General features: G+C 52.2%; 2 protein-coding genes across 2 annotated transcripts in view; one reads left to right on the forward strand and one right to left on the reverse strand.

The window, feature by feature from the left end:
• Nucleotides 1-11,224, reverse strand: part of LOC137381104 (testis-specific serine/threonine-protein kinase 5-like) — a 28,803-nt gene extending 17,579 nt beyond the window's left edge. The window contains exons 1-2 of the mRNA XM_068053495.1: nt 11,036-11,224; nt 569-673 (exon numbers count right to left, since the gene is read on the reverse strand). Of these exons, the coding sequence (XP_067909596.1) occupies nt 569-673; nt 11,036-11,224 (294 nt within the window). The remainder of the gene's footprint in view (nt 1-568; nt 674-11,035) is intronic.
• Nucleotides 11,225-19,036: 7,812 nt separating this feature from the next.
• Nucleotides 19,037-22,794, forward strand: part of LOC137381115 (maestro heat-like repeat-containing protein family member 1) — a 124,674-nt gene continuing 120,916 nt past the window's right edge. Inside the window, exon 1 of the mRNA XM_068053507.1 lies at nt 19,037-19,474. Within this exon, the coding sequence (XP_067909608.1) occupies nt 19,037-19,474 (438 nt within the window). The remainder of the gene's footprint in view (nt 19,475-22,794) is intronic.

The raw sequence follows: 22,794 nt of genomic DNA on the forward strand, positions 1-22,794 counted from the left end.
TCTGTAGATTCGGAGTTGGCTGGCAGGTGAATTATTGACTGTCCCAGTGGGAGGGGGAGGGGAGGTGGGTGGGGAGAGGGGGATGCTCTGGCCACAGAGGCCAAGGACGAGACTTGCATTGATACTGCGGATGCTGGAAATCTGAAATAAAAACAGAAAGTGCAGGAAATACTCAGCGGGTCTGGCAGCATCTGTGGAGAGAGAAGCAGAGTTAACGTTTCAGGTCAGTGACCTTTCATCAGAACTAGCATCAGAAATGTCACTGACCTTAAACATTAACTCGGTTTCTCTCTCCACAGATGCTGCCAGACCTGCTGAGTATTTCCTGCACTTTCTGTTTTTATTCTTGCATTGGTATATCTCCTTCCCCATCCCTCAGGATCATTAACCCAAGGACACAGTGCAGCCTGGATCACCTCCTCCTGCTCAGGATTCAGGAGGGTCTGAAGCATGTCACTATCTCTGGCGATGTCGAACCAGACTGGGTGGTCTGAGCCATCAGGGGAAGGGCAGGAGTAGGGGGACAGAGGACATTAATCTGCTCCAAGATAAAGCTCATACATCCTACCACATTGGGATGTTTGTAGGTTGTCTGCAGAGCATTGATCTCCCGGGAAAGGCAACGTCGAGACTGCTGAAATGTCTGAGAGATCGGGATGACCTTGATGGCGACCTGGGGATTGAGTAGAGAAGGATTTCAGATTGCAGTTTATTGCAGCTTTCCTTCACTATTCCAAACCTTTCATCAACACTGAATATCACAAAACAGTTCCCAGTTACTGAAGAACATGAATGAAATGCAATCACTGTTGCAGTGTAGGAAGCTCCCTCAGTACTGACCCTCCAACAGTGAAGTGATCCCTCAGTACCGACCCTCCGACAGTGCAGCGCTCCCTCAGTACTGACCCTCCAACAGTGAAGTGATCCCTCAGTACTGACCCTCCGACAGTGAAGTGATCCCTCAGTACCAACCCTCCGACAGTGCAGCGCTCCCTCAGTACTGACCCTCCAACAGTGCACTGATCCCTCAGTACTGACCCTCCAACAGTGCACTGATCCCTCAGTACTGACCCTCCAACAGTGAAGTGATCCCTCAGTACTGACCCTCCGACAGTGAAGTGATCCCTCAGTACCAACCCTCCGACAGTGCAGCGCTCCCTCAGTACTGACCCTCCAACAGTGCAGCGCTCCCTCAGTACTGACCCTCCAACAGTGAAGTGATCCCTCAGTACTGACCCTCCGACAGTGCAGCGCTCCCTCAGTACTGACCCTCCAACAGTGAAGTGATCCCTCAGTACTGACCCTCCAACAGTGAAGTGATCCCTCAGTACTGACCCTCCGACAGTGCAGCGCTCCCTCAGTACTGACCCTCCAACAGTGAAGTGATCCCTCAGTACTGACCCTCCGACAGTGCAGCGCTCCCTCAGTACTGACCCTCCAACAGTGCACTGATCCCTCAGTACTGACCCTCCGACAGTGCAGCACTCCCTCAGTACCGACCCTCCGATAGTGCAGCGCTCCCTCAGTACTGACCCTCCAACAGTGCAGCGCTCCCTCAGTACTGACCCTCCGATAGTGCAGCGCTCCCTCAGTACTGACCCTCCAAAAGTGCACTGATCCCTCAGTACTGACCCTCCGACAGTGCAGCACTACCTCAGTACCGACCCTCCGACAGTGCAGCGCTCCCTCAGTACTGACCCTCCAACAGTGCAGCGCTCCCTCAGTACTGACCCTCCGACAGTGCAGCACTCCCTCAGTACCGACCCTCCGACAGTGCAGCACTCTCTCAGTACTGAACCTCTGACAGTGCAGCACTCCCTCAGTACTGACCCTCCGACAGTGCAGCACTCTCTTAGTACTGACCCTCTGACAGTGCAGCACTCCCTCAGTACTGACCCTCCGACAGGGCAGCACTCTCTTAGTACTGACCCTCTGACAGTGCAGCACTCCCTCAGTACCGACCCTCCGACAGTGCAGCACTCCCTCAGTACTGACCCTCCAACAGTGCACTGATCCCTCAGTACCGACCCTCAACAGTGCAGCACTCTCTTAGTACTGGCCCTCCGACAGTGCACTGATCCCTCAGCACCGACCCTCCGACAGTGCAGCACTCTCTTAGTACTGACCCTCCGACAGTGCAGCGCTCCCTCAGTACTGACCCTCCAACAGTGCACTGATCCCTCAGTACTGACCCTCAGACAGTGCAGCACTACCTCAGTACCGACCCTCCGGCAGTGCAGCGCTCCCTCAGTACTGACCCTCCGACAGTGCAGCGCTCCCTCAGTACTGACCCTCCGACAGTGCAGCACTCCCTCAGTACCGACCCTCCGACAGTGCAGCACTCTCTCAGTACTGACCCTCCGACAGTGCAGCACTCCCTCAGTACTGACCCTCCGACAGTGCAGCACTCCCTCAGTACCGACCCTCCGACAGTGCAGCACTCTCTCAGTACTGACCCTCCGACAGTGCAGCACTCTCTTAGTACTGATCCTCTGACAGTGCAGCACTCCCTCAGTACTGACCTTCCGACAGTGCAGCACTCCCTTAGTACTGACCCTCTGACAGTGCAGCACTCCCTCAGTACTGACCCTCCGACAGTGCAGCACTCTCTTAGTACTGACCCTCTGACAGTGCAGCACTCCCTCAGTACTGACCCTCCGACAGTGCAGCACTCTCTTAGTACTGACCCTCTGACAGTGCAGCACTCCCTCAGTACTGACCCTCCGACAGTGCAGCACTCTCTTAGTACTGACCCTCCGACAGTGCAGCACTCTCTTAGTACTGATCCTCTGACAGTGCAGCACTCCCTCAGTACTGACCTTCCGACAGTGCAGCACTCCCTTAGTACTGACCCTCTGACAGTGCAGCACTCCCTCAGTACTGACCTTCCGACAGTGCAGCACTCCCTTAGTACTGACCCTCTGACAGTGCAGCACTCCCTCAGTACTGACCCTCCGACAGTGCAGCACTCCCTCAGTACCGACCCTCCGACAGTGCAGCACTCCCTCAGTACCGACCCTCCGACAGTGCAGCACTCCCTCAGTACCGACCCTCCAACAGTGCAGCACTCTCTTAGTACTGACCCTCCGACAGTGCACTGATCCCTCAGCACCGACCCTCCGACAGTGCAGCACTCTCTCAGTACTGACCCTCCGACAGTGCAGCACTCTCTTAGTACTGACCCTCCGAAAGTGCAGCACTCCCTCAGTACACCCTCCAACAGTGCACTGATCCCTCAGTACCGACCCTCCGACAGTGCAGCACTCTCTCAGTACTGACCCTCCGACAGTGCAGCACTCTCTTAGTACTGACCCTCCAACAGTGCACTGATCCCTCAGTACAGACCCTCCAACAGTGCAGTTCTCCCTCAGTACTGACCCTCCGACAGTGCAGCGCTCCCTCAGTACTGACCCTCCGACAGTGCGGCGCTCCCTCAGTACTGACCCTCCGACAGTGCAGCACTCCCTCAGTACTGACCCTCCGACAGTGCAGCACTCTCTCAGTACTGATCCTCCGGCAGTGCAGCACTCCCTCAGTACTGACCCTCCAACAGTGCACTGATCCCTCAGTACAGATCCTCCGACAGTGCAGCACTCTCTCAGTACTGTCCCTCCGACAGTGCAGCACTCCTTCAGTACTGACCCTCCGACAGTGCAGCACTCCCTCAGTACTGACCCTCCGACAGTGCAGCACTCCCTCAGTACTGACCCTCTGACAGTGCAGCACTTTCTCAGTACTGACCCTCCGACAGTGGAGCACTCCCTCAGTACTGAACCTCTGACAGTGCAGCGCTCCCTCAGTACTGACCTTCCGACAGTGCAGCACTCCCTCAGTACTGACCCTCTGACAGTGCAGCACTCTCTTAGTACTAACCCTCCGACAGTGCAGCACTCCCTCAGTACTGACCCTCTGACAGTGCAGCGCTCCCTCAGTACTGACCTTCCGACAGTGCAGCACTCCCTCAGTACTGACCCTCTGACAGTGCAGCACTCCCTCAGTACTGACCCTCCGACAGTGCAGCGCTCCCTCAGTACTGACCTTCCGACAGTGCAGCACTCCCTCAGTACTGACCCTCTGACAGTGCAGCGCTCCCTCAGTACTGACCCTCCGACAGTGCAGCACTCCTTCAGTACTGACTCTCTGTCAGTGCAGCGCTCTCTCAGTACTGACCTTCCGACATTGCAAAGGTCCCTCAGTACTGACCCTTCAACAGTGCAGCACTATCTCAGTACTGCCCCTCCGACAGTGCAGTTTTCCCTCAGTACTGACCCTCCCACAGTGCACCTCTCCCTCAGTACTGACCCTCCGACAGTGCAGCACTCTCTCAGTACTGACCCTCAGACAGTGCAGCACTACCTCAGTACCGACCCTCGGACATTGCGGCACTCCCTCAGTACCGACCCTACGATAGTGCAGCGCTCCCTCAGTAGTGACCCTCCGATAGTGCAGCGCTCCCTCAGTACTGACCCTCCAAAAGTGCACTGATCCCTCAGTACTGACCCTCCGACAGTGCAGCACTACCTCAGTACCGACCCTCCGACAGTGCAGCGCTCTCTCAGAACTGACCCTCCAACAGTGCAGCACTCCCTCAGTCCTGACCCTCCGACAGTGCAGCACTCCCTCAGTACTGACCCTTCGACAGTGCAGCACTCCCTCAGTACCGACCCTCCGACAGTGCAGCACTCTCGCAGTACTGACCCTCCGACAGTGCAGCACTCTCTTAGTACTGACCCTCTGACAGTGCAGCACTCCCTCAGTACTGACCTTCCGACAGGGCAGCACTCCCTTAGTACTGACCCTCTGACAGTGCAGCACTCCCTCAGTACTGACCCTCCGACAGTGCAGCACTCTCTTAGTACTGACCCTCTGACAGTGCAGCACTCCCTCAGTACTGACCCTCCGACAGTGCAGCACTCTCTTAGTACTGACCCTCTGACAGTGCAGCACTCGCTCAGTACCGACCCTCCGACAGTGCAGCTCTCCCTCAGTACCGACCCTCCAACAGTGCACTGATCCCTCAGTACCGACCCTCCAACAGTGCAGCACTCTCTTAGTATTGACCCTCCGACAGTGCACTGATCCCTCAGCACCGACCCTCCGACAGTGCAGCACTCTCTCAGTACTGACCCTCCGACAGTGCAGCACTCTCTCAGTACTGACCCTCCGACAGTGCAGCACTCTCTTAGTACTGACCCTCCGACAGTGCAGCACTCCCTCAGTACTGACCCTCCAACAGTGCACTGATCCCTCAGTACCGACCCTCCGACAGTGCAGCACTCTCTCAGTACTGACCCTCCGACAGTGCAGCACTCTCTTAGTACTGACCCTCCAACAGTGCACTGATCCCTCAGTACAGACCCTCCGACAGTGCAGTTCTCCCTCAGTACTGACCCTCCGACAGTGCAGCGCTCCCTCAGTACTGACCCTCCGACAGTGCGGCGCTCCCTCAGTACTGACCCTCCGACAGTGCAGCACTCCCTCAGTACTGACCCTCCGACAGTGCAGCACTCTCTCAGTACTGACCCTCCGACAGTGCAGCACTCCCTCAGTACTGACCCTCCAACAGTGCACTGATCCCTCAGTACAGACCCTCCGACAGTGCAGCACTCTCTCAGTACTGACCCTCCGACAGTGCAGCACTCCCTCAGTACTGACCCTCCGACAGTGCAGCACTCCCTCAGTACTGACCCTCCGACAGTGGAGCACTCCCTCAGTACTGAACCTCTGACAGTGCAGCGCTCCCTCACTACTGACCTTCCGACAGTGCAGCACTCCCTCAGTACTGACCCTCTGACAGTGCAGCACTCTCTTAGTACTGACCCTCCGACAGTGCAGCACTCCCTCAGTACTGACCCTCTGACAGTGCAGCGCTCCCTCAGTACTGACCTTCCGACAGTGCAGCACTCCCTCAGTACTGACCCTCTGACAGTGCAGCACTCCCTCAGTACTGACCCTCCGACAGTGCAGCGCTCCCTCAGTACTGACCTTCCGACAGTGCAGCACTCCCTCAGTACTGACCCTCTGACAGTACAGCGCTCCCTCAGTACTGACCCTCCGACAGTGCAGCACTCCTTCAGTACTGACTCTCTGTCAGTGCAGCGCTCTCTCAGTACTGACCCTCCGACATTGCAGTGGTCCCTCAGTACTGACCCTTCCACAGTGCAGCACTCTCTTAGTACTGCCCCTCCGACAGTGCAGTTTTCCCTCAGTACTGACCCTCCCACAGTGCACCTCTCCCTCAGTACTGACCCTCCGACAGTGCAGCACTCTCTCAGTACTGACCCTCAGACAGTGCAGCACTACCTCAGTACCGACCCTCCGGCAGTGCAGCACTCCCTCAGTACTGACCCTCTGACAGTGCAGCACTCCCTCAGTACTGATCCTCCGACAGTGCAGTGCTCCCTCAGGACTGACCCTCCGACAGTGCAGCACTCCCTCAGTACTGATCCTTCGACAGTGCAGTGCTCCCTCAGGACTGACCCTCCGACAGTGCAGCACTCACTCAGTACTGATCCTCCGACCGTGCAGTGCTCCCTCAGTACTGATCCTCCGACAGTGCAGTGCTCCCTCAGGACTGACCCTCCGACAGTGCAGCACTCCCTCAGTACTGATCCTTCGACAGTGCCGTGCTCCCTCAGTACAGTCCCTCCGACAGTGCAGCACTCCCTCAGTAATGACCCTCGGTCATTGCGGCACTCCCTCAGTACCGACCCTACGATAGTGCAGCGCTCCCTCAGTACTGACCCTCCGACAGTGCAGCACTCTCTTAGTACTGACCCTCTGACAGTGCAGCACTCCCTCAGTACTGACCTTCCGACAGGGCAGCACTCCCTTAGTACTGACCCTCTGACAGTGCAGCACTCCCTCAGTACTGACCCTCCGACAGTGCAGCACTCTCTTAGTACTGACCCTCTGACAGTGCAGCACTCCCTCAGTACTGACCCTCCGACAGTGCAGCACTCTCTCAGTACTGACCCTCAGACAGTGCAGCACTACCTCAGTACCGACCCTCCGGCAGTGCAGCACTCCCTCAGTACCGACCCTCCGACAGTGCAGCTCTCCCTCAGTACCGACCCTCCAACAGTGCACTGATCCCTCAGTACCGACCCTCCAACAGTGCAGCACTCTCTTAGTATTGACCCTCCGACAGTGCACTGATCCCTCAGCACCGACCCTCCGACAGTGCAGCACTCTCTCAGTACTGACCCTCCGACAGTGCAGCACTCTCTTAGTACTGACCCACCGACAGTGCAGCACTCCCTCAGTACTGACCCTCCAACAGTGCACTGATCCCTCAGTACCGACCCTCCGACAGTGCAGCACTCTCTCAGTACTGACCCTCCGACAGTGCAGCACTCTCTTAGTACTGACCCTCCAACAGTGCACTGATCCCTCAGTACAGACCCTCCGACAGTGCAGTTCTCCCTCAGTACTGACCCTCCGACAGTGCAGCGCTCCCTCAGTACTGACCCTCCGACAGTGCGGCGCTCCCTCAGTACTGACCCTCCGACAGTGCAGCACTCCCTCAGTACTGACCCTCCGACAGTGCAGCACTCTCTCAGTACTGACCCTCCGACAGTGCAGCACTCCCTCAGTACTGACCCTCCAACAGTGCACTGATCCCTCAGTACAGACCCTCCGACAGTGCAGCACTCTCTCAGTACTGACCCTCCGACAGTGCAGCACTCCCTCAGTACTGACCTTCCGACAGTGCAGCACTCCCTCAGTACTGACCCTCCGACAGTGGAGCACTCCCTCAGTACTGAACCTCTGACAGTGCAGCGCTCCCTCACTACTGACCTTCCGACAGTGCAGCACTCCCTCAGTACTGACCCTCTGACAGTGCAGCACACTCTTAGTACTGACCCTCCGACTGTGCAGCACTCCCTCAGTACTGACCCTCTGACAGTGCAGCGCTCCCTCAGTACTGACCTTCCGACAGTGCAGCACTCCCTCAGTACTGACCCTCTGACAGTGCAGCACTCCCTCAGTACTGACCCTCCGACAGTGCAGCGCTCCCTCAGTACTGACCTTCCGACAGTGCAGCACTCCCTCAGTACTGACCCTCTGACAGTACAGCGCTCCCTCAGTACTGACCCTCCGACAGTGCAGCACTCCTTCAGTACTGACTCTCTGTCAGTGCAGCGCTCTCTCAGTACTGACCCTCCGACATTGCAGTGGTCCCTCAGTACTGACCCTTCCACAGTGCAGCACTCTCTTAGTACTGCCCCTCCGACAGTGCAGTTTTCCCTCAGTACTGACCCTCCCACAGTGCACCTCTCCCTCAGTACTGACCCTCCGACAGTGCAGCACTCTCTCAGTACTGACCCTCAGACAGTGCAGCACTACCTCAGTACCGACCCTCCGGCAGTGCAGCACTCCCTCAGTACTGACCCTCTGACAGTGCAGCACTCCCTCAGTACTGATCCTCCGACAGTGCAGTGCTCCCTCAGGACTGACCCTCCGACAGTGCAGCACTCCCTCAGTACTGATCCTTCGACAGTGCAGTGCTCCCTCAGGACTGACCCTCCGACAGTGCAGCACTCACTCAGTACTGATCCTCCGACCGTGCAGTGCTCCCTCAGTACTGATCCTCCGACAGTGCAGTGCTCCCTCAGGACTGACCCTCCGACAGTGCAGCACTCCCTCAGTACTGATCCTTCGACAGTGCCGTGCTCCCTCAGTACAGTCCCTCCGACAGTGCAGCACTCCCTCAGTAATGACCCTCGGTCATTGCGGCACTCCCTCAGTACCGACCCTACGATAGTGCAGCGCTCCCTCAGTACTGACCCTCCGATAGTGCAGCGCTCCCTCAGTACTGACCCTCCAAAAGTGCACTGATCCCTCAGTACTGACCCTCCGACAGTGCAGCACTACCTCAGTACCGACCCTCCGACAGTGCAGCGCTCTCTCAGAACTGACCCTCCAACAGTGCAGCACTCCCTCAGTCCTGACCCTCCGACAGTGCAGCACTCCCTCAGTACCGACCCTCCGACAGTGCAGCACTCTCTCAGTACTGACCCTCCGACAGTGCAGCACTCTCATCGTACTGAACCTCTGACAGTGCAGCACTCCCTCAGTACTGACCCTCCGACAGTGCAGCACTCTCTTAGTACTGACCCTCTGACAGTGCAGCACTCCCTCAGTACTGACCCTCCGACAGTGCAGCACTCTCTTAGTACTGACCCTCTGACAGTGCAGCACTCCCTCAGTACCGACCCTCCGACAGTGCAGCACTCCCTCAGTACTGACCCTCCAACAGTGCACTGATCCCTCAGTACCGACCCTCCAACAGTGCAGCACTCTGTTAGTACTGGCCCTCCGACAGTGCACTGATCCCTCAGCACCGACCCTCCGACAGTGCAGCACTCTCTCAGTACTGGCCCTCCGACAGTGCACTGATCCCTCAGCACCGACCCTCCGACAGTGCAGCACTCTCTTAGTACTGACCCTCCGACAGTGCAGCACTCCCTCAGTACTGACCCTCCGACAGTGTAGTTCTCCCTCAGTACTGACCCTCCGACAGTGCAGCACTCTCTCAGTACTGACCCTCCGACAGTGCAGCACTCCCTCAGTACTGACCCTCCAACAGTGCACTGATCCCTCAGTACAGACCCTCCAACAGTGAAGTGATCCCTCAGTAGTGACCCACCGACAGTGCAGCGCTCCCTCTGTACTGACCCTCCAACAGTGCACTGATCCCTCAGTACTGACCCTCAGACAGTGCAGCACTACCTCAGTACCGACCCTCCGGCAGTGCAGCGCTCCCTCAGTACTGACCCTCCGACAGTGCAGCGCTCCCTCAGTACTGACCCTCTGACAGTGCAGCACTCCCTCAGTACCGACCCTCCGACAGTGCAGCACTCTCTCAGTACTGACCCTCCGACAGTGCAGCACTCTCTTAGTACTGACCCTCTGACAGTGCAGCACTCCCTCAGTACTGACCTTCCGACAGTGCAGCACTCCCTTAGTACTGACCCTCTGACAGTGCAGCACTCCCTCAGTACTGACCCTCCGACAGTGCAGCACTCTCTTAATACTGACCCTCTGACAGTGCAGCACTCCCTCAGTACTGACCCTCCGACAGTGCAGCACTCTCTTAGTACTGACCCTCTGACAGTGCAGCACTCCCTCAGTACCGACCCTCCGACAGTGCAGCACTCCCTCAGTACTGACCCTCCGACAGTGCAGCACTCTCTTAGTACTGACCCTCTGGCAGTGCAGCACTCCCTCAGTACTGACCTTCCGACAGTGCAGCACTCCCTTAGTACTGACCCTCTGACAGTGCAGCACTCCCTCAGTACTGACCCTCCGACAGTGCAGCACTCTCTTAGTACTGACCCTCTGACAGTGCAGCACTCCCTCAGTACTGACCCTCCGACAGTGCAGCACTCTCTTAGTACTGACCCTCTGACAGTGCAGCACTCCCTCAGTACCGACCCTCCGACAGTGCAGCACTCCCTCAGTACCGACCCTCCGACAGTGCAGCACTCCCTCAGTACCGACCCTCCAACAGTGCAGCACTCTCTTAGTACTGACCCTCCGACAGTGCACTGATCCCTCAGCACCGACCCTCCGACAGTGCAGCACTCTCTCAGTACTGACCCTCCGACAGTGCAGCACTCTCTTAGTACTGACCCTCCGACAGTGCACTGATCCCTCAGCACCGACCCTCCGACAGTGCAGCACTCTCTCAGTACTGACCCTCCGACAGTGCAGCACTCTCTTAGTACTGACCCTCTGACAGTGCTGCACCCCATGCTGGACTCACGATGACGGGTGCATAAACGCCTGTCTGTTCTTCTAACTATGGTATCTCCTATAGCGACTACATTTCTACTCTTTGCTGTTCCCACCTGTGAATTCCCTTGCCCAATGGTACCATGATCTGGACTGACCTCCTTCAAGGTGTCGTCACTCCCCGCTTCTCCTTTGTTAAGTACCACTTTGAGCCAATCTGCATTGCACAGCACACATCACCACCCCCTCCCCTTGCCCACACCCGCAGCTTTTCACAAACCCCCGCCACACTAACCTTGTTATCCTGCTTGTTCCGTAGCCCAACAGCCAATCGGAAATTGCAACCAATCTTCTCCTGGGTGGGGACACCCAGGTAAACTTTGGAAAATGACCCTGAGCCGATCTTCTTCTGGGTCAACAGGTAGCCACGCTCCCTGCACTCCCTGACCTCATCCACCTTGACCTCATCCATACAAGCGGTCATGTTTGACCATAACTTGGGAGGTGCGAAGGAAAGAATGAGAAAAGAAGAGATGAAGACGGCGGAGGAACGATCTAATCACTCAATTCATCATTGATAACTGTTTCTCCTCTGTATATGTCAAGATTAAACGTACAGATGGCCAGTAAATCTCTCGTCCCATTGAAGGTTTGCTCAGTGGCTTTGCTGCAAGTCTGTCTCCCCTCCTTTGATGATCAGTTTGTGCCGTTTTCTTCGAGTCTGTTTTCCAAATTCTCTTATTTTCTAAAAAAAAACATTGTTCCAGAATGTGCTCTTTTTTTTACCAATAGAATGATTTACAATCGGAACCTTGCTGAGGTTCTACACTCCAGTCTTTGTTGTCACATTTCGCGATGGTACACCACATTGTGCGATGGTATGCAACATTTCGTGATGGTATACCACATTGTGCGATGGTATACAACATTTCGTGATGGTATACCACATTGTGTGATGGTATACCAAATTGTGTGATGGTATACAACATTTCGTGATGGTATACCACATTGTGTGATGGTATAGTACATTGTGCGATGGTATGCAACATTTCGTGATGGTATACACTCCAGTCTTTGTTGTCACATTTCGCGATGGTATACCACATTGTGCAATGGTATACAACATTTCGTGATGGTATACCACATTGTGTGATGGTATACAACATTTCGTGATGGTATACCACATTTTGTGATGGTATACAACATTTCGTGATGGTATACCACATTGTGTGATGGTATAGTACATTGTGCGATGGTATGCAACATTTCGTGATGGTATACCACATTGTGCGATGGTATACAACATTTCGTGATGGTATACCACATTGTGTGATGGTATACCACATTGTGTGATGGTATACAACATTTCGTGATGGTATACCACATTGTGTGATGGTATAGTACATTGTGCGATGGTATGCAACATTTCGTGATGGTATACACTCCAGTCTTTGTTGTCACATTTCGCGATGGTATACCACATTGTGCAATGGTATACAACATTTCGTGATGGTATACCACATTGTGTGATGGTATACAACATTTCGTGATGGTATACCACATTTTGTGATGGTATACAACATTTCGTGATGGTATACCACATTGTGCGATGGTATAGTACATTGTGCGATGGTATACAACATTTCGTGATGGTATACCACGTTGTGTGATGGTATAGTACATTGTGCGATGGTATGCAACATTTCGTGATGGTATACCACATTGTGCGATGGTATAGTACATTGTGCGATGGTATGCAACATTTCGTGATGGTATACACTCCAGTCTTTGTTGTCACATTTCACGATGGTATACCACATTGTGCAATGGTATACAACATTTCGTGATGGTATACCACATTGTGTGATGGTATAGTACATTGTGCGATGGTATGCAACATTTCGTGATGGTATACACTCCAGTCTTTGTTGTCACATTTCGCGATGGTATACCACATTGTGCAATGGTATACAGCATTTCGTGATGGTATACCACATTGTGTGATGGTATAGTACATTGTGCGATGGTATGCAACATTTCGTGATGGTATACCACATTGTGTGATGGTATACCACATTGTGTGATGGTATACAACATTTCGTGATGGTATACCACATTGTGCGATGGTATACAACATTTCGTGATGGTATACCACATTGTGTGATGGTATACCACATTGTGTGATGGTATACAACATTTCGTGATAGTATACCACATTGTGTGATGGTATACCACATTGTGTGGTGGTATACAACATTTCGTGATGGTATACCACATTGTGTGATGGTATACCACATTGTGCGATGGTATACCACATTGTGTGGTGGTATACAACATTTCGTGATGGTATACAACATTTCGTTATGGTATACCACATTGTGCGATGGTATACAACATTTCGTGATGGTATACCACATTTCGTGATGGTATACCACATTGTGTGATGGTATACCACATTGTGTGATGGTATACAACATTTCGTGATGGTATACCACATTGTGTGATGGTATACAACATTTCGTGATGGTATACCACATTGTGTGGTGGTATACAACATTTCGTGATGGTATACCACATTGTGCGATGGTATACCACATTGTGTGATGGTATACAACATTTCGTGATGGTATACCACATTGTGCGATGGTATACAACTTTTCGTGATGGTATACCACATTGTGTGGTGGTATACAACATTTCATGATGGTATAACAAAGAACAAAGAACAAAGAAAATTACAGCACAGGAACAGGCCCTTCGGCCCTCCAAGCCTACGCCGATCCAAATCCTCTATCTAAACCTGTCGCCTGTTTTCTAAGGGTCTGTATCTCTTTACTTCCTGCCCATTCATGTATCTGTCTAGATGGTATACCACATTGTGCGATGGTATACCACATTGTGCAATGGTATAGTGGTTGCTCTGCTGCCTGTGTCCTAACTCGCACCAAGTCCCATTAACCTAGCACGCCTGTGCTCACTGGCGTTCACTGGCTCCCGGTCTGGTAATACCTCAGTTTTAAAGTTCTCACCCTCGTTTGCAAATAACTCCATCTCCCTATCTCTATAACCTCCTGCAACTCCACAACCTTCCAAATCTCCATTCCTCTTGTGTATCCCTGCCTCCTTCCACCATTGACGGCCATGCCATCACCATCGAAGCTCCATGATTTGTAAATCCCTCTGCAAACACCTCTGCCTCTTTGCCTCCCTCTCCTCAACCCCACTAAAACCCACTTCCTTGACCAAGCTTTTGGTCGCCATCCTAATATCTCCTTCCTTCACTCAGTGTCCATTTATTAATGCAAAGTAACTAGTGTAACCAACCTGCATTAACAACCATATCATTATTGATGATGTGTCACGCCACTGGCAACGCATGAGTTAAGGTTTAGGGTTAGATGTCAGGGATTCATGGCTATTCATGGTTGTTTGGGTTAATGATTGGAGTTAGTGGATTTTTTTTATTCATTCATGGGATGTGGGCGTCACTGGCCAGGCCAGCGTTTATTGCCCATCCCTAATTGCCCTTGAGAAGGTGGTGGTGAGCTGCCTTCCTGAACCGCTGTAGTCCATTTGGGGTAGGTATACCCACAGTGCTGTTAGGAAGGGAGTTCCAGGATTTTGACCCTGCGACAGTGAAGGTACAGCGATAGAGTTCCAAGTCAGGATGGTGTGTGACTTGGAGGGGAACTTGCAGGTGGTGGTATTCCCATACATCTGCTGCCCTTGCCCTTCCAGGTGGTAGAGGTCGTGGGTTTGGAAGGTGCTGTCTAAGGAGCCTTGGTGCATCTTGTAGATGGTACAAACTGCTGCCACTGTGCGTCGGTGTTGGAGGGAGGGAATGTTTAAGGTGGTGGATAGGGTGCCAGTCAAGTGGGCTGTTTTGTCCTGGATGGTGTTGAGCTTCTTGAGTGTTGGAGCTGCACCCATCCAGGCAAGTGGAGAGTATTCCATAACACTCCTGACTTGTGCCTTCTAGATGGTGGACAGGTTTTGGGGAGTCAGGAGGTGAGTTACTCGCCGCAGGATTCCTAGCCTCTGACCTCCTCTTGTAGCCACGGTATTTATATGGCTACTCCAGTTCAGTTTCTGGTCAATGGTAGCGCCAAGGATGTTGATAGTGGGGGATTCAGCGATCGTAATGCCATTGAATGTCAAGGGGAGATGGTTAGATTCTTTCTTGTTGGAGATAGTCATTGCCTGGCACTTGTGTGGCGTGAATGTTACTTGACACTTATCAGCCCAAGCCTGGATATTGCCTGGACTTCTGACCTTATGATTGAAGCAGCTGAATATGGTTGGACCTAGGACACTACCCTGAGAAACTCCTGCAGTGATGTCCTGGAGCTGAGATGATTGACCTCCAACAACCACAACCATCTTCTTTAGCGCTAGGTATGACTCCAACCAGCGGAGAGTTTTCCCCCAATTGAAGAACACAAGAAATAGGAGCAGAAGTAGGCCCCATCGCCCATCGATCATGCTCTGCCATTCAATACGATCATGGCTGATCTTGGGCTTCAATTCCACTTTCCTGCCCGCTTCCCATATCCCTTGATTCCCGGAGAGGCCAAGAAACTATCTATCCCAGCCTTAAATATATTCAATGATGGAGCATCCACAACCCTCTGGGGTAGAGAATTCCAAAGATTCACAACCCTTTGAGTGCAGTAATTTCTCTGCTTCTCAGTCCTTATCCTGAGACTGTGTCCCTGTGTTTTAGATTCCCAGACCAGTGGGAACAATCTCTCAGCTTCTACCCTATCAAGCCCTTTCAGAATCTTGTATGTCTCAATTAGATCGCCTCTCATTCTTCTAAACTCCAGAGAATATAGGCCCAATTTACTCAGCCTCTCATCATAGGACAACCCCCTCATCCCAGGGACCACTTCCCATTGACCTCAGTTTTGCTAGGGCTCCTTGATGCCATACTCGGTCAAATGCTGCCTTGATGTCAAGGGCAGTCACTCTCACCTCACCTCTGGAATTCAGCTCTTTTGTCCATGTTTGAACCAAGGCTGTAATGAGGTCAGGAGATGAGTGGCCCTGGCGGAGCCCAAACTGAGCGTCACTGAGCAGGTTATTGCTGAGCAAATGCTGATTGATAGCACTGTCGATGACACTTTCCATCACTTTACTGATTATCAAGAATGGACTGATGGGGCGGTAATTGACCGGGTTAGATTTGTCCTGCTTTTTGTGTACAGGACATACCTGGGCAATTTTCCACACTGCCGGGTAGATGCCAGTGTTGTAGCTGTACTGAAACAGCTTGGCTAGGGGTGCGGCAGGTTCTGGAGCACAAGTCTTCAGTACTATTGCCGGAATGTTGTCAGGGCCCATACATAGCCTTTGCAGTATCCAGTGCCTTCAGTCATTTCTTGATATCACGTGGAGTGAATCGAATGGGCTGAAGTCTGGCATCTGTGATGCTGGGGACTTCAGGAGGAGGCCGAGATGGATCATCAACTCAGCACTTCTGGCTGAAGATTGTTGCAAATGCTTCAGCCTTATCTTTCGCACTGATGTGCTGGGCTCCCCCATCATTGAGGATGGGGATAGTTGTGGAGCCACCTCCTCCAGTTAGTTGTTTAATTGTCCACTACCATTCATGGCTGGATGTGGCAGGACTGCAGAGCTTAGATCTGATCCATTGGTTGTGGGATTGATTAGCTCTGTCTATCACATTCAGATTACACTATTTGGCACGCATGTAGTCCTGTGTTGTTGCTTCACCAGGTTGACACCTCATTTGAAGGCATGCCTGGTGCTTCTCCTGGTATACCCTCCTGCACTCTTCATTGAAGCAGGGTTGGTCTCCCAGCTTGATGGTAATAGTAGGGAGGGGGATATGCCAGGCCATGAGGTTACAGATTGTGGTTGAATACAATTCCACGCCATCGGGGGAGGTGGGGGAAGTCTGCCCCAGCCATTTAAATGAGCCGATGTGCTAAACAGCGTGACGGCTCTGTGATCCAGCCCAATGTGTGCAGCATGTGTAGAATGATAGCCATGCTGCCAGACAAAATGTACAAGAGCAGAACACTGGCGTACTGAAACTATGCTTCGCCTGCTTGGACTCCTCCGGACAGGCCCTACAATAGGCAGCAGAGCGAGTGAAAAGATTCATGTTGATCTGCTGCCCACTGCACAACCTCGCCATCATGAGCGGGCAGCCCTTTCCACCACCTTACCCTTCCCATTGTTCTCTTTGTCGCCATGCTGAAATAGAAGCCACCACAAAACAAACATTCCAAACTAAATTTATAAATCAAGCCATGCCAAATTACAGATATTAACTCATTGGCCTTGGAGCCAGTCTTCCATGTTTGTCATTTTTATAAATGACCTGGAAGAGGGTGTAGAAGGGTGGGTTAGTAAATTTGCGGATGACACGAAGGTCGGTGGAGTTGTGGATAGTGCCGAAGGATGTTGTAGGTTACAGAGGGACATAGATAGGTTGCAGAGCTGGGCTGAGAGATGGCAAATGGAGTTTAATGCGGAGAAGTGTGAGGTGATTCACTTTGGAAGGAGTAACAGGAATGCAGAGTACTGGGCTAATGGGAAGATTCTTGGTAGTGTAGATGAGCAGAGAGATCTTGGTGTCCAGGTACATAAATCCCTGAAGGTTGCTACCCAGGTTAATAGGGCTGTTAAGAAGGCATATGGTGTGTTAGCTTTTATTAGTAGGGGGATCGAGTTTCGGAGCCACGAGGTCATGCTGCAGCTGTACAAAACTCTGGTGAGACCGCACCTGGAGTATTGCGTGCAGTTCTGGTCACCGCATTATAGGAAGGATGTGGAAGCTTTGGAAAGGGTGCAGAGGAGATTTACTAGGATGTTGCCTGGTATGGAGGGAAGGTCTTACGAGGAAAGGCTGAGGGACTTGAGGTTGTTTTCGTTAGAGAGAAGGAGGAGGAGAGGTGACTTAATAGAGACATATAAGATAATCAGAGGGTTAAATAGGGTGGATAGTGAGAGTCTTTTTCCTCGGATGGTGATGGCAAACACGAGGGGACATAGCTTTAAGTTGAGGTTTGATAGATATAGGACAGATGTTAGAGGTAGTTTCTTTACTCAGAGAGTAGTAGGGGCGTGGAACGCCCTGCCTGCAACAGTAGTAGACTCGCCAACTTTAAGGGCATTTAAGTGGTCATTGGATAGACATATGGATGAAAATGGAATAGTGTAGGTCAGATGGTTTCACAGGTCGGCGCAACATCGAGGGCCGAAGGGCCTGTACTGCGCTGTAATGTTCTATGTTCTATGTGTCTTTGCCTGCCCTGGTGCTGCTATGAGGTGCTACCCCAGTGGTAGCTGTGTGGCTGGTGGAAGGCAGCTGACTTTCCCTGCTGGAGACTGCAGAAGGCCTCGCAGGACACCCTCCAGCAGCTCTGGGTCATCCAGGATGGGCAGCAGCAGTCTGGGCTGGCTGGCTGAGAGGCAACAGCAAGGGCATGGGCGGAAGTGTTGGGAGGACAAGTGCTTTCGTCCTGAGGGGGAGGGCAGTAGGTTTGTGTCCGTTCAGCTGCTGCCACTCCCCTGCGGTGGCACCTCAGCAATCCGAGTAATCTGTTGGAGAACGGATTGCTGGACTGTTGTGACAGCCTGCAAGCCCCTTTAAACGCTGTAATGCACAGCTATGGTGGCAGCAAGCGGGCCATGCATGGCATTGGGTGGTTGCTGCTGGTTACTATATTGTCAAAAGGATATAGAGAGACTGAACTGGACTGGAGAGTCTGCAGGGAAGAGTTACAAGGAGGAGGCCAGAAATGCAGGAAAGGATAAACAGGCTGGGGCTCTTTTCTATTGAAAAGCGAAGGCTGAGGGGCGACAGAACAAAGGTCTTTAAAATGATGACAGGTTTTGCGAAGAGTGGATATGGAGAGAATGTTTCCTCCTGTGGGAAAGAGCACAATTAGAGGCTGTCAGTATAAGATAGTCACCAAGAAATCCAATCGGGAATTCAGAAGAAACTCCTTTCGCCAGAGGGTGGTGAGAATGTGGAACTCACTACCACAGGGAGTGGTTGAAGTGAATAATATAGATACATTTAAGGGGAAATTATACAAGCATGTGCGGGGGGGGTGGGGGGGGGGGGGGAAGGGAATAGAGGGTTATGATGATAAACATGGAGGAGGAAATTTGAGAGGAGGCATAATGTCAACATGGACTGGTTGGGCCGAATGGCCTGTTTCTGTGTACTCCTATGGAATAGAAGTTGAGCCATTAAACATTGCATCATGGTTGGGCCCACAAGTGTTCTCAGGGTGTTGGTCACCATTTCCACGAGATGATGGGCTCCAAGGTCTGCGCAAAGCCCTGTGCCAAGTTGGTGCTGGACTCCTCTATGCTCCTTAACGTTGACCACAGTCTTTCTGGCAGATCTCCCACTGCTCCAAGTATTTTATTGTACATATCAATCAGCATTCTCCTGTCACCTGCCCCATCAAAGTCCTCATCTGAATTCTCTGCAGCAGAGCTGGTCATCCCTCGGCGAGCTGGCACCACTGATATCCTTGCCCCCTACCCTGGCTGTGGGCCACTCCTGCCCGCTGCCTCATCACACGCAGATCCTGCCTCTAATCTGTCCTCTGAAGTACAGGCGGTGCCAGTGTCTGAGCTGGCGGCAGTGAGCATGAGTGATGGTGTCTCTTCTTCATCACCTCTTGTTGCCCCACCACTGTGTGACCAGCTGGCAGTTCTGGGGTATCTGAAAGGAGAAAGTGACAAGGCAAGGGTTGTGATGAGGGGAGGGACTGTATGCATACACCATCGGAAGCTTGTAAATCGGAATAGGTTGTGAGATGTGAGAAGGAGGATTAGGTTACGAGGGTACGATGGTTACAGCCCTGCCACTGGCCATGGTCTCAGACATGGCAGCTCCAATGGCGGACAGCACCATCTCCTCCATGGGTGTTAGGATATACAGCTGTGCCTCTCTCCTGCCAGTTAGGTGCTGCTGCCTCTGGTAATACACCACCTTGTCTTGAAAGAGAGGGAGAGAAGTGGGCCAGTGAGGATGGTGCAATGTGAGTGAGCGATGTGGCTGTCATGGTTGAATAGTTGACAGTGAGTGCAAGCTGTGAGATGTGGGTTTGAGGTTTGCAGCAGTGAGTGAGGGTAGGGGAATGTCAGGTATGTGTGGTGATTGATGGAGATTGTCGGTAGGTGAGTGCTGAGGAGGGAGGCAGATTTGGTGAATTGGCTGAGGTTAGTGCTGCAGTTTAGTGGGATTTGGCATTTGAAGATGCATTCACCGTCCTTGACTTGTGTGAGGTCGTTGAACTTACACGACTCCTGGCATTGACCCCAATGGCTTTCTGCTCCCACTGTCTTCTGAGAGGGCCTCCTGAGGTTCTTGTGGATAGGTGACATCTCCCCTCCTCCCCAACTCATGAACCAAGGCCTCCAAGTGCATTGTTAGACAGTCTTGGATCCCACTCTTTACCAGGTTGTGCCCATTTGAAAGAGGTTCAAAATTATGAGGGATCAGGACAGAGTAGATAGGGAGAAACTGTTCCCATTGGCAGAATGGTCATGAAACAAAGAACATTGATTTCAGGTGATTAGCAAAAGAAGCAATGGGGACCTGAGGAAAACCTTTCCTATACAGCGAGTGGTTAGGATCTGGAATGCACTGCCTGAGAGTGTGGTGCAGAAAGGTTGTTCAAGGTTGAACAAATTAGCATTGAAAGGGAGGAAGTATTGGCTGTTTTAGCAGGCTTAAAAGTGGATAAATCCTCAGGCCCAGATGAGATGTATCCCAGGCTGTTATGTGAGGCAAGGGAGGAGATAGCAGGGGCTCTGACACAAATTTTCAAATCCTCTCTGGCCACAGGAGAGGTACCAGAGGATTGGAGGACAGTGAATGTGGTACCATTATTCAAGAAGGGTAGCAGGGATAAACCAGGTAATTACAGGCCGGTGAGCCTAACATCAGTGGTTGGGAAACTATTGTAAAAATTCTGAGGGACAGGATTAATCTCCAGTTGGAGAGGCAGGGATTAATCAGGGATAGTCAGCATGGCTTTGTCAGGGGGAGATCATGTCTAACAAATGTGATTGAATTTTTCGAGGAGGTGACTAGATGTGCAGATGAGGGTAAAGCAGTTGATGTAGTCTACATGGACTTCAGTAAGGTTTTTGATAAAGTCCCACATGGGAGATTGGTCAAGAAGGTAAGAGCCCATGGGATCCAGGGCAATTTGGCAAATTGGATCCAAAATTGGCTTAGTGGCAGGAGGCAGAGGGTGATGGTCAAGGGTTGTTTATGCGAGTGGAAGCCTGTGACCAGTGGTGTACCACAGGGATCGGTGCTGGGACCCTTGCTGTTTGTAGTGTACATTAATGATTTAGACGTGAATATAGGAGATTTGATCAGTAAGTTCGCAGATGACACGAAAATTGGTGGTGTCGTAAATAGTGAGGAGGAAAGCCTTAGATTACAGGACGATATAGATGGGCTGGTAAGATGGGCGGAGCACTGGCAAATGGAATTTAATCCTGAGAAGTGTGAGGTGATGCATTTTGGGAGGACTAACAAGGCAACGGAATATAGAATGGATGGTAGGACCCTAGGAAGTACAGAGGGTCAGAGGGGCCTTGGTGTACCTGTCCATAGATCACTGAAGGCAGCAGCACAGGTAGATAAGGTGGTTAGGAAGGCATATTATTAGCCGAGGCATAGAATATAAGAGCAGGGAGGTTATGATGGAGCTGTATAAAATGCTAGTTAGGCCACAGCTGGAGTACTGTGTACAGTTCTGGTCACCACACTATAGGAAGGATGTGATTGCACTGGAGAGGGTGCAGAGGAGATTCACCAGGATGTTGCCTGGCTGGAGCATTTCAGCTATGAAAAGGCTAGGGTTGTTTTCATTAGAGCAGAGAAGGCTGAGGGGGGACATGATTGAGGTATACAAAATTATGAGGGGCAATGATAGGATAGATAGGAAGAAACTTTTTCCCTTAGCGGAGGGATCAATAACCAGGGGGCATAGATTTAAGGTAAGGGGCAGGAGGTTTAGAGGGGATTTGAGGAAAACATTTTTCACCCAGAGGGTGGTTGGAATCTGGAACACACTGCCTGAAGAGGTGGTAGAGGCAGGAACCCTCACAACATTTAAGAAGTATTTAGATGAGCACTTGAAATGCCATAGCAGACAATGCTATGGGCCAAGGGCAGGAAAATAGCACCTATCTATTCTAATCCCATTTTCCTGCCCTCTATCCTCATTCATAGAGTCATAGAGCACCTATCTATTCTAATCCCCTATGACTCTATGAATGAGGATAGAAGGAAGAGGTGAGGATAGAGGTGAGGATGGAGAGAAGGAGTGAGGATGGAGGCTGACACACGACTTGCCTCACACAGCCGCCAGGTGGCGCCACACTCAGCGTCCGGTTGCCTGTATTAAAGATGGCGTCTTCCCGTTCAAATGATCACGGAGTGGGAACGGAGCATGCGCATTCCCCGGACCGCGGGTTGGGCCGATACCTCGTGACCAACACGTGATCACAGACTCACGTGATCCTGTTCAGTGGGCGCTTGTGACCAAACAAGAAGTGAAGAAACCTGGAGCTTCAGGTGAGGCAAAGACACATAGAGGGAGAGAGGGAAAAGGGAGAGATAGAGGGAGAGGGGGAAAAGGGAGAGATAGAGGGAGAGGGGGAAAAGGGAGAGGGGGAAAAGGGAGAGATAGAGGGAGAGGGGGAAAAGGGAGAGATAGAGGGAGAGGGGGAAAAGGGAGAGATAGAGGGGAGAGGGGGAAAAGGGAGAGATAGAGGGAGAGGGGGAAAAGGGAGAGATAGAGGAGGGGGGGAAAAGGGAGAGGGGGAAAAGGGAGAGATAGAGGGAGAGGGGGAAAAGGGAGAGATAGAGGGAGAGGGGGAAAAGGGAGAGATAGAGGGAGAGGGGGAAAAGGGAGAGATAGAGGGAGAGGGGGAAAAGGGAGAGATAGAGGGAGAGGGGAAAAGGGAGAGATAGAGGGAGAGGGGAAAAGGGAGAGGGGAAAAGGGAGAGATAGAGGGAGAGGGGGAAAAGGGAGAGAA

The sequence above is a fragment of the Heterodontus francisci genome, chromosome 2 (assembly GCF_036365525.1).
Source record: "Heterodontus francisci isolate sHetFra1 chromosome 2, sHetFra1.hap1, whole genome shotgun sequence".
Taxonomy (NCBI): domain Eukaryota; kingdom Metazoa; phylum Chordata; class Chondrichthyes; order Heterodontiformes; family Heterodontidae; genus Heterodontus; species Heterodontus francisci.